The sequence below is a fragment of the Ictalurus furcatus genome, chromosome 24 (genome assembly GCF_023375685.1).
Source record: "Ictalurus furcatus strain D&B chromosome 24, Billie_1.0, whole genome shotgun sequence".
NCBI classification, from domain to species: Eukaryota; Metazoa; Chordata; class Actinopteri; order Siluriformes; family Ictaluridae; genus Ictalurus; species Ictalurus furcatus.
Genome location: NC_071278.1, coordinates 3,608,734 through 3,624,388, shown reverse-complemented (window position 1 = coordinate 3,624,388; position 15,655 = coordinate 3,608,734). Strand labels below are relative to the sequence as shown.

The 15,655-nt window shown below is 43.4% G+C and overlaps 1 protein-coding gene across 8 annotated transcripts in view; it reads right to left on the bottom strand.

Annotated features, from left to right (window-relative positions):
• The window catches only part of brd4 (bromodomain containing 4), a 64,637-nt gene that overhangs the window by 8,088 nt on the left and 40,894 nt on the right, over nt 1–15,655 (bottom strand). For 5 of the 8 annotated variants that reach the window (XM_053613545.1, XM_053613546.1, XM_053613544.1 and 2 more), the window contains 9 exons: nt 12,489–12,894; nt 10,600–10,737; nt 10,370–10,505; nt 9,370–9,722; nt 7,492–7,863; nt 5,515–5,643; nt 5,156–5,395; nt 2,150–2,370; nt 1,584–1,960 (listed from right to left, as the gene is read on the bottom strand). In XM_053613545.1, the coding sequence (XP_053469520.1) occupies nt 1,584–1,960; nt 2,150–2,370; nt 5,156–5,395; nt 5,515–5,643; nt 7,492–7,863; nt 9,370–9,722; nt 10,370–10,505; nt 10,600–10,737; nt 12,489–12,737 (2,215 nt within the window). In that variant the 5' untranslated portion in view covers nt 12,738–12,894. The remainder of the gene's footprint in view (nt 1–1,583; nt 1,961–2,149; nt 2,371–5,155; nt 5,396–5,514; nt 5,644–7,491; nt 7,864–9,369; nt 9,723–10,369; nt 10,506–10,599; nt 10,738–12,488; nt 12,895–15,655) is intronic. The other 3 variants (XM_053613541.1, XM_053613540.1, XM_053613542.1) reach the window with 3 other exon arrangements.

Below are 15,655 nucleotides of genomic sequence, written 5' to 3'. Positions count from 1 at the left end.
TCGAATTTTGTAGAATTTTGAGTAAACCCTCACATGAGGCACATTAACGAGAGAAATAAACAAACACATAAATCATCTGAACGTGACGCTGTAAATTTACTGCAGACGATTATCATCCATATAAAGGTCATCGATACTGTATTCTACATATACAGGTGCATCTCAAAAAATTTTATCATCATGGAAAAATACAATTTTTTCCCTGTAAATTAATTAAAAAAGTGGAACTTTCATATATTCTTAAAAAAAAAAAAAAAAAAAAAAAAAAATCCAGTATCTCAAAAATAGGATAAAGAAGTTATAATACAGAAATGTCGAACTTGTGAAAAGTATGGTAATTTATGCACTCGATACTCGGTCGGGGCTTTAATCCTTTTGGACGAATTACTGCATCAATGCGGTGTGGCATGGAGGCGATCAGCCTGTGGCCCTGCTGAGGTGTTCTGGAAGTCCAGGTTGCTTCGATAGCGGCCTTCAGCTTGTCTGTATTGTTGGGTCTGGTGTCTCTCGTACATTCTCTATAGGGGTTCGGGTCAGGCGAGTCGGCTGGCCGATCAAGCACAGTAATAACACGGTCACCATGCAAACCAGTTACTAGTAGTTTTGGCACTGTGGGCAGGTGCAGAGTCCTGCTGGAAAAGGAAATCAGCATCTCCATTCAGCTCGTCAGCAGATGGAAGCATGAAGCTCTCTAAAATCTCCTGATAGACACTGCATCGACTCTCAACTCGAGAAAACACAGTGGACCAACACCAGCAGATGACATGGCAACCCAAATCATCACTGACTGTGGAAACTTCACACTGCACTTCAAGCAACTTGGATTCTGTTCCTCTCCACTCTTCCTCCAGACTCTGAGACCTTGATTTCCGAATGAAATGCAACATTGACTTTCATCCAAAGAGGACTTTGGACCACTGAGCAACGGTGTTTTTAGTAAAAAGGTGTTCAGTTAATTCGCTGATTAGAGATCTTCTCAGGTCGACATTTCTGCATTATAAATTCTTTATTTGAATATTTTGAGTTACTGGATTTTTGATTTCCATGAGCTGTAAGCAGTACTCAAGATAAAAACAAAAAAAAGGGCTTGAAATATTTAACTTTATGTGCAATGAATCTACAATATACGAACGTTCCGCTTTTTAAATTCAATTACGGAAAAATTTTTTACTTTTCCACGATATAAATTTTTTTTGAGATGCACCTGCACTTGTGTAAAATACTGTAGTTGGTTTTATTATATCATTTCTTTTCTTTTTAAAGAAAAAAACTACGATTGTTATTAAAAAAAGTTCATCGCGCAGTCGGCAGAGAAAAGCAAAGCGTTACCAGTAAAATATCTGACTGGCTTTCAGCTCATACGTTCACCATTCGCCCCTTATTTATTTAACCAGAGCCTTGGGCAAGAAGGCAACATAGTATAATTACAAACAAACAACGGACACAGGATACAACAACAAACACATAACAGCCCTGTGATCATACTGTAATCACACAATTCTCTTATAAATAGCGTTTCACTGGGATAATGACTAAACAGGACATGCCGAGATGACGACAAAACAGACCAAGAAGAGCCGAACCTGGAGGCTTCTTCTTCTTGCGGAGACAGGACGAAACGTATCTCTCCAGCTCTCGCAGCGTGGAAGGTTTTAGCGTCTCGAAGTCGATCTCGATCTCGTCCGGGTTGGAGTTTTTCAGCGAAGGCTCGCGGGATTGAATGATGTGGACCACACGGCCCAGCTTGTCCCCAGGCAGCTTATTGATGTCGAGGCTCAGCTGTCTCTTCTCCTCGTAGGACATGGGCTTGCACTTTTCGGCAGGTACCAAGCCCGCGGATCCCGGTCCCCCTGCCAGACCTGACTCTTCCACGGGGTCGAGGCCAGGCCCAGGCTGCAGGGTGGGAGGTGCTGTGCCCGGGGGAGGAATGGAGCGGTTGTTCTTCATGCCTTCCTTCTTACTGCGGGACCAGAACAGAAAAAAAATTCATTTTCAAATGACTGTGTATTTATTAGGGGATTCTTCCTAATACACTATCATATACATATGTGTTTCATATACATCTAGACCGCAGGAGAATTAATGAGTTAACTTTTTTTTTGTTTTACTTTCTCACTATTTAAAAAAATAAAATGGTTCTCTGGCTCACCTTGGCTTCTTGGTCTTCTTGGGCAGAGGATCTTTGTTGTTCTTGTTCTTGCTCTTCGGGGTCGGGAGAGCAGAAGGAGGCTCGAGGATCTCGTCCAGTCCGGGGATGGCTTTCTTTTTGTGCTTCTCCTTCTTCTTTTCCTTCTTGTCCTTCTCTTTCTTCTTTGGTTTGCTGGCCTGGGGCTGAGACAGGGCTGCCAGCTGCTCGTGGACCGCCTTGAGCTGCATCGCACAAACAGGAAGTACAACGTGATATAATTATACCTTGACTCATTTTGTCCTCGAATGTGGTCATCGCTAGAGATTGACCAGTCGTTACGAGAAGTCGTTATGTAAAACCACCTGGTTTTATAGCACTAAAACTCTAAGCACTAGGCTAAGAGACGCAAAAAAAAAAAAAATCAATCAAGCACTACTACACAATTCACAGGACAGATTTATTTATTTATTATTTTCACCAAGAGGTTTTTCTTCTGTGAATTTTAGGTGAATACATAAGCTTGACACACTGTGACTCCTATCAAACATGGGACATAGTAAGCGTAAAGATTACGCTGCAATGATGCCGGACACGTCCACCATAAACTCAAGAGGGCCAAAACTTTAATCTCAGTGAAAATTAACCAGAATGTTAAGTGTGATGTCGCAATACAAGAGGCTCTATAGCTTATGTACATTGCATGTTATAGCATGTGTGTGTGTGTGTATTTATTTTATATATACACATACACACACACTATATATAAAAACACAGTGTAGTTAAATTCTCAACTCTGATTGGTCAGAAGGTGTTGATTAATTTCCTTTAACAGCAGCTCTGACAGTAGTGCAGCTGCAAATCACAGGTTTATACAGTTGTGCTCAAATTTACATACGCCTTGCAGAATCTGCAAAAATGTTAATAATTTTAAATAAATAAGTGCGATCATTAAATTAGCATTTAGTTGTTTATTTAGTCCTGCCCTGAATAAGCTATTTCACATAATAGATGTTTACATATAGTCGCCAAGACACAATAATAACTGAATTTACACACGCTTGATTCTTAATCCTGTGTGTCGTTACCTGGATGATCCACGACTGTGTTTATGTTTTGTGATGGTTATTCAAGAGTCCTTCAGAAAAATCCTCCAGGTCCTGCACATTCTTTACTTTTCCAGCATCTTCTGCATATTTGACCCCTTTCCAACAGGCTACATGATGTTGAGATCCATCTTTTCACGCAGTGGACGACTGAGGGACTCAGTCACGACCGTTACAAAAGGTGCAAACGTTCACCGATGCTCGAGAAGACAACACGGTACATGAAGAGCCAGGGGTGTGTAAACTTTTGAACAGAATGATCGGTGTAAATTGTTATTGTGTCTTCTGGGAAACATGTTAAATATCTGATGTAGCTTCTGAAGGGCGGTACTTTTTTTTCTTTTTTTTAACAATTTAAACAAAACAACAACAACAAATTACACCAACCACCCTGTTCAAAAGTTTACACCCCCCCCCCCCCCCGTGGTAGAAAATCTCCTCGACCAAAGGTAAAAAAAAAAAAAAAAAAAAAAAAAAACCTCCAAAATCACGGGGTTTAAGACACCAAACATCAGACTTCACTGAAAACGGAACAAAGCCGAGACACGTCTGCAGGCTGTCTGATTAATACAATCGTGACTCATGCTTTTATACCTTCCTACAGCAGCGCTCTCATTAGGCGGGGGGGGGGGTGTTTCCCCCATTTTCTTTGAGTCACCGTTCTCATATCTTATCTATAATTGTGGCAGCAGCTCAGTCAGCTTATTTTAAACATTATCACAGTTTAAACGCTGATTTGTCACTCAGTCGCTCTTAATCAGACGCTTCAATGCTGATTTAACACTCGATCTTTCGCGCTAGTGTATTAAAGTTCACTGTGTGTTGATTTTCTGTAGTGCTGCATTGTCACGGTTCGGCATGAACACTTCCATCATGATTAAAACACGTTTGAAGTCATTCTTAAGCCTTTGATGGATTAAAAAACATTTCTTAGCACATTTTGTCGATTAATTCACGTTTTCGATTGGACCTGACTAATTAAAAAATAATCATACTCAAATCAGACTCTGATCAAGGAAAATATTCAACACCCCCCCCCCCCCCCGGCCCGGCTCGTAATGTATCGTGTCGTCTTCTCGAGCATCGGTGAACGTTTGCACCTTTTGTAATAGTCGTGTACGAGTCCCTCAGTCGTCCTCGCTGTGAAAAGATGGATCTCGACATCACGTAGTCTGTTGGAAAGGGGTCAAATATGCAGAAGATGCTAGAAAAGTAAAGAATGTGCAGGACGTGGAGGATTTTTCTGAAGAACAGTGGGCAGTTTAACTGCTCAGGATAAACACGGGACTCAGGAAGAACTCTTACAAAACATCATGTCGTGGATCATCCAGGTAACGACACGTAGTATTAATAATCGAACGCGTGTAATCTTTTTAACTGGTTCATTTGTGCTGATTCGGTTATTATTGTGTCTTGACTATATATAAACATCTGTGATGTGAAATAGCTTATTCAGGGCAGGACTAAATCTGATCCCGGTTTTTTTTTTTTCCTTCTTTTTTTTAATGATTAACATTTTACAGATTCTGCAAAGGGGTATGTAAACTTACGAGAACCACTGTGTTAACGTGATCGTTTCTTTGCTAACGACTGATACATGGACTTGGGTTTAAAAAGGCTTTAAAAAAGAATCTTCTTAGACACTGTAGTTATTAATGGATAAAAAGTACAACGTGTCATCCTTCAAGAAGTAAAAGTGTTCAGAGTTGGAACATTGCTGCAGTATAAGAGGAATAAAACACTTCAGGACATGCTGTTTCAGCACAAATAAATCAACTTCATGCTGTTAGCAGCAACTTTACCACTTCAGTCATTGGCTAGTTCTCTATTTTAGCAGACCCCCAAGTGTTTTATTCCTTAACATTTTCATTCCTTAACATTTTTATTCCTTAACACTAAGGCCAAAAGAAAAGAAAAAACACACGTCTTTTTTCCGCACCTGCTCCTTGAGCTCCGCCAGCCTCTGAGCTCTCTCCTCTTCCGAGTCGTCGGTGGAGGATTCCGACTCGGACGAGGAGTCGCTGGAGCTGTCGGAGGACGAGGGGGCGGCGATGGGCGGCTGAGGCTTCACAGGGGCCGCAGGGTGCAGCACGGGGGCAGGCGCAGGGGTAAAGACCTCCTCGGGCTCATCCGGCATCTTAGCAAAGCGCATCTCAAACACGTCCTGTAGAGAGAAAGAAAGAAGGGGAAAAAAAAAAGAAAAAAAAAAACGCAAAGAGTTCTCACTGGTGTGAAAGAAAGACGCGTGACGTTTGTGCGTTTCGGCGCCGTGCGTCTGTGTACCTGCAGCTTGCGCGCCATCACCACAACCTCGTGGTCTGGAGGGTTGTACTTGTAGCAGTTGGAGAACATTAACCGCACGTCCGCGGCAAACTCCTGCGCGTCTCTGTACTGTCTGTTGTCCAACTTGTCCTACCGAAACAAAACAAAAACACACAAACAGCGATAGTCAAAACAAGAGATACCTGCACGAAGACAACGTGTCTAAGGAAACCAAAACACAGCATGCAGCGATGACGTCAGGGTCTGTTTACACTGCGAGGAATAGCAAGGGAACTCCTAAAGTCATTAATAAATAAAACTACAATATGTAGAAGATATGCATTTTTTTCTTTTTCTTTTTACAACCCAAGAAAAAGCTACACCGAATAAATCGTGACTGCTCAACATATCGTCTTAGATGTAAATGCGAAATGTCTTTCCCAGAAGTGGAAAGGTACTGGAAGCCAATTTTAGACGTGATGAGTGTTGATACACCTCTGTTACCAAGACTTGCCTTATTAGCAGGGCTGCAACTAACCATTATTTCTAATCGATTAATCGGCCGATTATTTTTCCGATTGATTGCCTCGACATGGCAAAACCGTCTGAGGGCGCAAAAGTCCCTTTGAAATTTAGCATATTCAGTGGCTTGGCATCATTTTGTCCATGTTTTGTGACGCATGAATCCCAGAGGAGGAGTATTTTAAAATGCAAAGCGTGCAATTTTTTTAAAAAAAAAGATCCAGATTAAATCCAAAATGGCCCACTTCCTGCTGGGCGGAGCCAATGACTCATTCTGAAAGTTGTCCGGCTTGATGAGTTCAATATATGTACCGAGTTTGGTGACTGTAGGTAATACCACTTTAGTCAAAAGGGGGCGCTACAGAGCTCCCTCTCCTCCACTTAGCTTTTGCCTGCTACTAAGGGCCGACTACACTTACGTGTGTGTGTGTGCTGACGTTCATAAAATTTTAAGCATGCTAAGGGACTCGAAAACAGATACGAACGTTAACGTTTGATGCATTACCATGGCAACAATATATAAGATATCAAAAATATTTAACAATTTTACATCAGCCACGCCTTGACATTATTCTGACCGAGTCAGAGGCGATTCGGGTAAAGATAAGAGGATTATTGCAAAGTCAACACACTTCCTGCTGCCAGTTGGTGGCGCTATGACCGTGACTCACAATAGTCTCATCCATGTGCTCAGCCCCCAGTACAAAACGTACAGCTCAAGTTTCATCTAAAATCACTCCTTGCATGCAGAAGATGAGAGACACTTCCCGTTTCCCTTTTTTCGCCATGGCGAAACCGTTCGAGATATCAATAATCCCTTCGCAACTCTGCGTCCTCGTTGTCTTGCCACAATGTTGATTCCCTAGGAGAAGTATTTAAAAGTTCACCACATGCACTTCCACAAAATCCAAAATGACCGACTTCCTGTTGGGCGGAGCTAATGACGGTCAGCGTGAAAGCTGTTCAGTTCGATGAGAAGGTTATGTTTACCGATTTTCGTACATATACGTACGAGTATGTAATGATTTACGCCCCAAGGTTTTGTACAGTGTAAAAGGGGGCGCTAGAGAGCCACCCCACCACGCCCATGTGGTGTGTGCAGAATTTCATAAGTTTTTGAGCGTGTTAAGGGCCCCCAAAACCCCGAAAAAGGTAAATAAATACATAAACAAACAAATAATAATAATAATCCTTAGGACAACAGGGCACTTGCAGTGCTTGGGCCCTAATTAAATTTCACTTTACTCTGTGATGAATTTTGTAATCATTTCTGTAACAGCGGCTTTTATTTTGCGAATATGTGTTTTGGTCGAGTTTGCTCCAAGTACTATCATTTCTACTAAAAACATAACGTAACGTCCTTCCGAGCACGTTATATAATTATTTTCAAATGACTCTCTCTTCTTTCGCTGCACAAGACTAGAAAATATTCCACGCACACACACACACACACGCGATGAAGTCAGGAATTTTCACCTTGATGGTGGTGAGGTCCATGGGGTGTTTGATGATGTCATGGTAGTCATGTAGTCCCAGAGTCTCCACATCAACCGGCTTGTAGAAAGGCCAGGCGTAAGCGGTGTGCTTCTTAGCGAACATCTCCTTCACGATGCCGGCGCAGTAGCGTAGCTGCTCCAGCACTTTGGGGCTGTTTGGGCCGGCGGGCGCGCTGTAGGCCAGATGGTGCTGGGAATCCGGCGCTTCTTTCTTGGGTTGTTTCGACGGCCGCACGCTCTCTCGCCGGGGGAGAGTCTTTCCTGACTTGGACTCCGCGGGAGACGACTCGCTCAGCTGGTCATTGGCGGTGGGGGTCGTCGTGTCTGCTTTCCTCTTCTGGCTTTTTCTCTGCTGTTTTGTGGCCAAAAAAAAAAAAAAAGGAGACAGTAAATGGCTTGGACAACAATTCATCATTTTAACAAGTAATACAAGATATTCTGAATATCTGAGCATCGTGAATAGTGAACATTACAATCTAGATTAGCGTCACTACACGACAAACTTTTTTCCACACATGGCTCGTTTGGAGCGTTTGTTTCGAAGCCTGATGCGTTTTCTCCCTTGGTTCGGTTCGTTTAAGCCACACCAAATAGGGCTGCACAATCGATCGAATATCGATCTCCATTACGATTTTGACTGCCCACGCTTACATGAACGTGATCGACTGCGATACTGACGTTTATAGTTCGTCCTCCGCTCACAGAAAACTCCGCCGCAGATCAAATCAAGCGCTTCCTAAACTGACAGCCAATCACCACAGAGCGGCGCAGGGATGACGTCATTTTGCAAAGCCGAAACCCGGAAGCGAGTTAGCATTTTAGCGCTCGAGCTGCCAGCTTTGCTTCGTATTGTTGTATTTGATGCAGATTTTCATTTGGTTGATGGCATTTTTATTTTTACTTATCCTATAGTTTGGGTACAATTTTATTTATATTTTGCTTCTACGAGATGATGCACTTTAAGGACCGGTCTAATTTGATGCAAAGATTTGTACATGAGCAGGAATGTAGCACAACATGGAAGTGAAAGCAGCGGTCTGTTTATTTAAATGTGAAAGTGCAGTAAAAATAAGTTGTCTCAAAAATCAATGAATAATCGTGTTCTCAACATTGATCAAAAATCATCGTGATTATCATTTTGGCCGTAATCGTGCAGCCCTAACACCAATGCAATCGGGCCGATACCTCGTTCACCAGCTCTGGAGCGGTTCGCTTGTGACGAGAAAGCAATCCGACCCAACCGACCAACCTGTACAGCAATGCTTCATGGGAACTGTGTTGCGTAAAAAAAAAAAAAAAAAACCCATTTGTTTTGCTGAAGGCTTGCAACATGAACCACGGTTTAACTGTGACAGAACCCTGGAACGTAAACAGGTGCACTCTGACCAATGAGAGGACAGTTCACTCACATGTGACTTGCGTAAACACATTCTGGTACACTTTGAAATGTTGCCTTGTGAAAGTGAACCGAGCCGAGGAGAGAACGCGACCCGGTTTAAGTCCCCAATTTAAACACAGACCTACAGGTCTGAAAACGCCCTTAGTCACAAATTCACCAACGATTTTTCATCACCAGTGCATTTTCAAATACATTTCCTGTTAAAAGCATGAGTTATGAAAGTACAATTTTAAGGGAAGTGTGTATTAATGGAAAGGGCAGAAAACATAAGCATGTAAAGAGGTGACTTAATCAAAGTGATTAGAATGAGATGCTTCACCACTGATCCAGGGGGCTTCATATCGATACACAGCTATTTAGCGAACCGAACTAATCGCCACGATTTAGTAATACACGTTAAAAATGGCCTGGACGGCTAAAATCCTTTTTAAAAGCTCACCGGATTTGAACTTTCGTTACCTTTATTCTCTGAGGACTCACTTTAGGCATGACGCTCTGAAGCATCGGTGCAGGACTCTGTTGAATGGGCATGGGTGGAAGGGCAGTCTGGGTCGGGGGAGGCACCGAGGTCATGATGGTGCCCGGAGGGTTGCAGTCTGAAGGGCCGAGCGGAAAGGGAGGACCCAGCTGGGGGATCGTAGGGGGAACTCGAGGGGGTAGAGCTTGCTGCAGAGCCACCTGTGGAGGGAGCGCTGGAGGACCTGGTATGGGTCCTCTAGTCTGTGGCCCTGCTCCGTGATTGGAAATGCCACGAGTCTGAGGGGTCGTCGACGGAGAATCTAAGCCGGGTCCGGGGGGCTTTATGTTCAACCCTGGAGAGAGAGAGAGAAGCGAGAGAGACCGGAGAGAGGACAGAAAAGAGACAGAGAAGAGAGAGAGGAGAGAAAGAGACAAGAGAAAGGAGAGAGACAAGAGAGAGAGGAGAGTCAAGCGAGAGAGACAAGCGAGAGTAGAGAGAAAGGACAGAGGAGACAAAGGAGAGCAGAGAAAGAGGGAGAGAGAGGAGAGAAAGAGACAAGAGAAAGGAGCAAGAAAGGAGAGAGAAGAGAGAGGAAAGAGTCAAGCGAGAGGAGAGAGAAAGGAGAGAGGAGAGAAAAGAGAGCAGAGAAAAGAGAGAGCAGAGAGAGAGGGAGAGAGAAAGACAAGAGAGAGGAGAGACAGACAAGTGAGAGAGACAAGAGAGAGTCAGCACTTGAGTCACATTACATACGTGTCTCTTTCAAAATACTAAATATAAAGATATACGACTCAGAAACAGACATCTCCTGTTAGTTAACTGGTTAAGTTAAACGAAGACACCCAATAATAATAATAGTCTCCTACATTTAAATCAACCAAAGAAGCCAAAAATCACAATTGTGATTAAAATAAGATTGTCCTAGTAGTACAATTCGTTAAAAAAAATACAACTGTTAAATTTGTAGTTGCCACATTGATTCATTGAGAGAGGGGTGTGTACCTGGGTCCCTCCTGCCCCGACCACGGCCCTTCGGAGTCATGACGGCAATCTCGTTCTCCTCCTGGGGCATTTCCGAAATCTTCTGGAGGAACAGTTTCTCCAGTGCCTCGGCCATTAAGACTATGTCATCCCCTGCCTGTAGAGGGCGATACGTACCATTAACAACCCCACACACACACACGCACACACACACACGCACACGCGATGAGAAGAGCGGCCACGCCGGTTACCTTGTTGTAGATGTAGCAGTTGGTAAACATGGTGTTGAAGTCTTGAATACATTCTTGGGCGTTCCAGTAGTAACTGTTCTCGAGCCGCTTCTTGATTGTTCCCATGTCCATAGGGTTTTTAATGATCTTGTAATAGTCCTGAAGGGAGGAGGAAAAGAGCAGAAATTACGAACTGTGTGAATCAGAGGCAGGGAACTGCTGGAAGTGAAAAACAAAAATGACTCAACCTGGCTGTGAGAGAGAACCTTAACCTCGCTTAATCACGCATGTTTATCTGGCACATGCTGAACACATTATTCTACAGCGCTCCTGAACTCTCCATCCTGATTGGTCGACACGGTCTAGACAGAGGTTCCAAATGCAAAAGCGCTCGTCCTAATAGGTTTTATCGCTTCTATAGTAGCAACGTCAACAACTATACCCTGCTATAGCATAAGTGATCGTTGTTTCATGGATATTCCACATGACTAAATGCAACTATAAATGGATAAAATGCATGCGATAGGCTAATTGTAATCTTTGGTACACCATATGTTGTGGTGTAAGAGGAATAAAACACTGTGTGAGATGCTGTTCCTGGGAAATAATCAACTTCAGGGTGGTACTACGCTTCTGGTCCGGTCGGGCCGCATCACACCGACCCTTCACTGATTGTTTTCCTATAACATCATGACCCCAAGTGTTTTATTCCTTACTAATTAAACAACATATAATATGCACATTTATGATAAATATTGGTTAAAACAAAAATGTAGATGATGATATTGTACTGAACTCAAACTATATAAATTTTATACATTAAATAAATTGTAAATTTGACTAAAAATAAATAAATAAATGTAATAATAGGAAAATAAATAAAGGAATAAAATGACGATAAATATACATTCGTTTTTAATTAAATTTAATCCTAAGTTTATTTTGGCACCACTTTTTTTTCCCCCCTTCATTTATTATTTTCTGAATTTATTTTTTAATTCCTTTTTAACTTATTTATTTATTCGTTCTTCTTTTTTTTATTTTTATATTTGTTTACATACTCGTTTATTTTTATGTTTATTTATTCCCGCGTGTGTTCATTTCCATATTTATTTATATGTGCAGCATGCAAACGAGGAGGCGGTCCTTGCATAGCTCCAGCGCATGATTGGTTGAGAACCGTTCGAGGCAGGACGAAGCGGTAGCTCTGGCATCTGAGACGAGCAGACTTCTTGCCCATGTTCATGATTAGTTTTTTTATCCAGTCACCTGCCGGACCGGAAAATCTCAACAACCCGGATCTTTAATGACTTTCGCAAAGTCTCGATATTTAAGTCTACGGCTTTGCGGTACCTCAAACCACAGAGAAGCGTGTCGAACACGGCATGCACCGATGAAACAAAAACCTTGAGCGCACTGTGAAACACGTGGAGAGAAAATAAAGACGCTAGCTTTTTAGACTCAAAGAATATATATATTGCATTCGATGTGACGAGAGAACACCACACTTCAGAGTTTGTTTGGTTTTTTGATATATATATCAGGGGTATAAATATGATGTGCTACGTTGTTAGAAGAGCATAATTATACACTTATGTGTTATTCTTTTTTTAGTATTAACGCTTTTAACTTGCTGGTTAGCTCACCACACAGCGTTATCATAACACTTTTTTTTTCCTCTTAAGCTGTTCACGGCCCTTGTTTTCATTTTTAAACTCGAGTGACGATTCTGGGACAAATCCATTTGACTACTAAATGTTCTCTAGCTCCACCCACATGTTTGCTCTGTACCCTTGGTACCCTGGCATGAAGGATAACCAAATTCAGTACATCATTAGGGAAAGGGATATGAGGATTAAAACAACGTGAGGTCGCAGATTTGTCACTCGACGAACTTGTTGAACACTCACAGGCAGGTTTAGCTTGACGGCATCTACGGGAGCCTGGAAGGGCCACGAGAACTGGTGCTTCCACAGCGTCTTGAGCACCACCTTGGAGAGATATTGCAGCTGGTTGGTCTGGCGCTTTGGCCGTGATGAATCGACGATCTCCGGGGGAGGGGGGTTGAATGCGTGAGAGGGCTGAGACTGGGGCTGGGGTTGCCCCTGGCTGCTGCTGCTGCTCCCTGACATCGGTGCGGCGTCCAGACCGTCACCCATACTGGTCGGATGGAGCACAGGCACCGGGGCAGATGCAGGAGGTGGAGGAGGAGGAAGAAGAGGAGGGGCCACGGGACACCACTCGTTCAGCCGCGAGCCGGGCGCGGCCTCTGCAGGGAGAGCGCCGCCGATTCCATTGCACTCCTCGCTGGGATCTCTGTTAGGAGACAAGACGGGTCGTTAATTATAAACTCCTTTAACCTCTCATTTACAACATCCTATCACGCAGACTTATTCAATCACGTTAAGCGAGACTGTAATCACCAACCCACTTCCTCCCAGTCTCCCTCTCCACTTAATTCGAACCCCAGTGATGACCCAGACACCTGTAATTACCGGGGTCAGGTTGTCATAACACTCCTACACATTTCAGGTAAGAGCCAAAAGGTATCTTCTAAAAGCGTGCACACTCATACAAGCGTCATAGTGATCTCTCTCTCTCTCTCTCTCTGTGTGTGTGTGTGTGTGTGTGTGTGTGTGAGTGCACGATTTTCTAATGTTTGCTTCCAGTAGATCCTTTGAGTTTTATTTTTCATTGACGCAACACCACAAGTCTACTCGTGCTTCTACCTGATGATGAAAGGATGATCATTCTGCCTGTGAGAAAGAGGTATGAATAAGAGCTTCAAATAAACAAACAAAGAAATAAATAAATGAAAAGTAAGAAGCGTGATTGCGTAGCGGCGTTACAATCCAGTAAAACTCGATCACACACACACACACACACACACACACACACACACAGTACGACCCGTCCGAGACTCGTGAAAGATGTTTCGTGGGCGTTCAACAGTCTTAAACGTAACCATAAACAGATAAAAACATACAGTGTGTCCTTTACTTAACAAACAGAGAATTGTCTTTATAAACAGAGAATTGTGTTATGAGGTTAAGTGGAATAAAACAGTTAGGGACGTTCCGTTACAGGAAAATAATCAACTCCGGGTTCATCACAGCACTCTGTCGTCGATTATTTTACTATAACTGCACTCAAAGTGTTTTAATAGTCACAAAAACTTAATATCACCCCTTCCCCCTCAAAGACTTGCTGTGGTTGTATTATGAAAACACAGGCTACGTTAGTTTCTAAAGACCAACGAATGCATTTGACTGAAGGTCGTAACTCATTGTCCGCCCTCCTTCCGTTTCCTTATCTCCGGAGATCAGTAGCTCGGAGGCACGGTTGTCGAAAACGATCTTTTCGAGGTCAGACTTCCTATTTCCGAGTGAAGTGGAACGCAGCGTTGGTCTTCTAACACTCTCATACACAACAAGAATTCGCGCCATCCATCTGTCAGCCCGCGTGACTTAATCAGACGTGACTGGCCCTGTAACTGAGGCCCTGTAACATGCCTCTGAGCAATCACCAAGTCATCGCCTCCATTTTGACGCCGATGTGTGAAATCGGACACACGCTCTTCCTGCTAATGCGTTCGCCACGGCTTTACCGTAAACCTTCCTTCAACCCGCCCGTGCTGCCAAACATGCTATCTCCCGAGACCCGAGTGAATAAAAATCAAGAATCCTCCCCATCCTGACGAGCAGCGATGAGTCAGAGGAGTGCGAAAGCCGAGCGCTCGGCTGATCTCGGATCACGATCCGGTCTGGATGCAGCGTCTGAAACAACTCAACCGAAACACCTTGAATAAAGTCTCAGCTACGTATAAACTGATTAAAAAACGTGTGGAATTGCTGATACGATGAAGTTTTAACGTTAACGGAAGAAGTCTCCGGTGTTTTGCTTGTAACAAACAAACAAACAGCTGGACGTAAAGCTGTAACTTTATGAACGTCTTCAGGACGGAGCATGCGGCAGGTTCTCTGTAACATGACGAGCTGAATTTATTTTGGTCTTGTTCATATCGAAAGAGAGGGAAAAGAAAAAAAAGGAAGGCTGGTGAGGAGGGGGAAAAAAAATTTACATCACCACACCGCCTGATTGTGTAACGGCGGTACAGGGCGTAAAACCGTTCATACAACACAGCAGAGACCTGTGAAGGATGATTCGTGGAAGGTCAACAACATTAATGTAACTAGTTAACTTCGGGACGTGCTGTTATAGGAAAATAATCAACTTCGGGTTGATAACTGTGACTCATACACTGTTGTTTATTAGTTAACTATAACAACACCAGCAAGTGTTTTACTCTTCACAAAATAAATAAAAACATGTACAGTGTGACATTTTCAAGACTGACTCGTCAAACTTTCCAGACTTCCTACGCTCGACGTTTGTTACTTTACAAAAAGGTCACCGGTTGTGTTACGAGAAAGGAAAAACAGACTAGATCAGTGGGATTGTATTCGGAAAACGGCAGGTCGTTTGGTCTTCGACAACTTTTTAGAGCTGCGATAACCAGCTAATGCCAGAGCCAGATCTCCCTGCAGTTCTCGCCTGGTTTCCCACTGAAGCTAAGCAGGGTTGAGCCTGGACAGTACGTAGATGGGAGACCTCCTGGGGAAAACTAAGGTTGCTGCTGGAAGTGGTATCAGTGCGGCCAGCAGGGGGCGCTCACCACGTGGTCTGTATGGGTCCTAATGCCCCAGTATAGTGATGGGGACATTACTGTAAAAACAGCACTGTCTTTCAGATGAGACGTTAAACCGAGGTCCTGACTCTCTGCGGACGTTAAAAATCCCAGGACTCCTCTTGTAAAAGGGTAGGGGTATAACCCCGGAGTCCTGGCGAAATTCCCCCATTGACCCTTCACGATCACGGCCCCCTAATGATCTCCATCTCCGAATTGGCTAAATCACTCTCCTCTCCTCCACTAATATCTGGTGTGTGGTGACGTTCTGGTGCACGATGGCTGCCGTCGCATCATCCAGGTGGATTCTACACACTAGTGCTGGTTGAGGAGATTTCTCCACCCCATACTACGTAAAGCGCTTCGAGTGTCTAGAAAAGCGTTGTATAA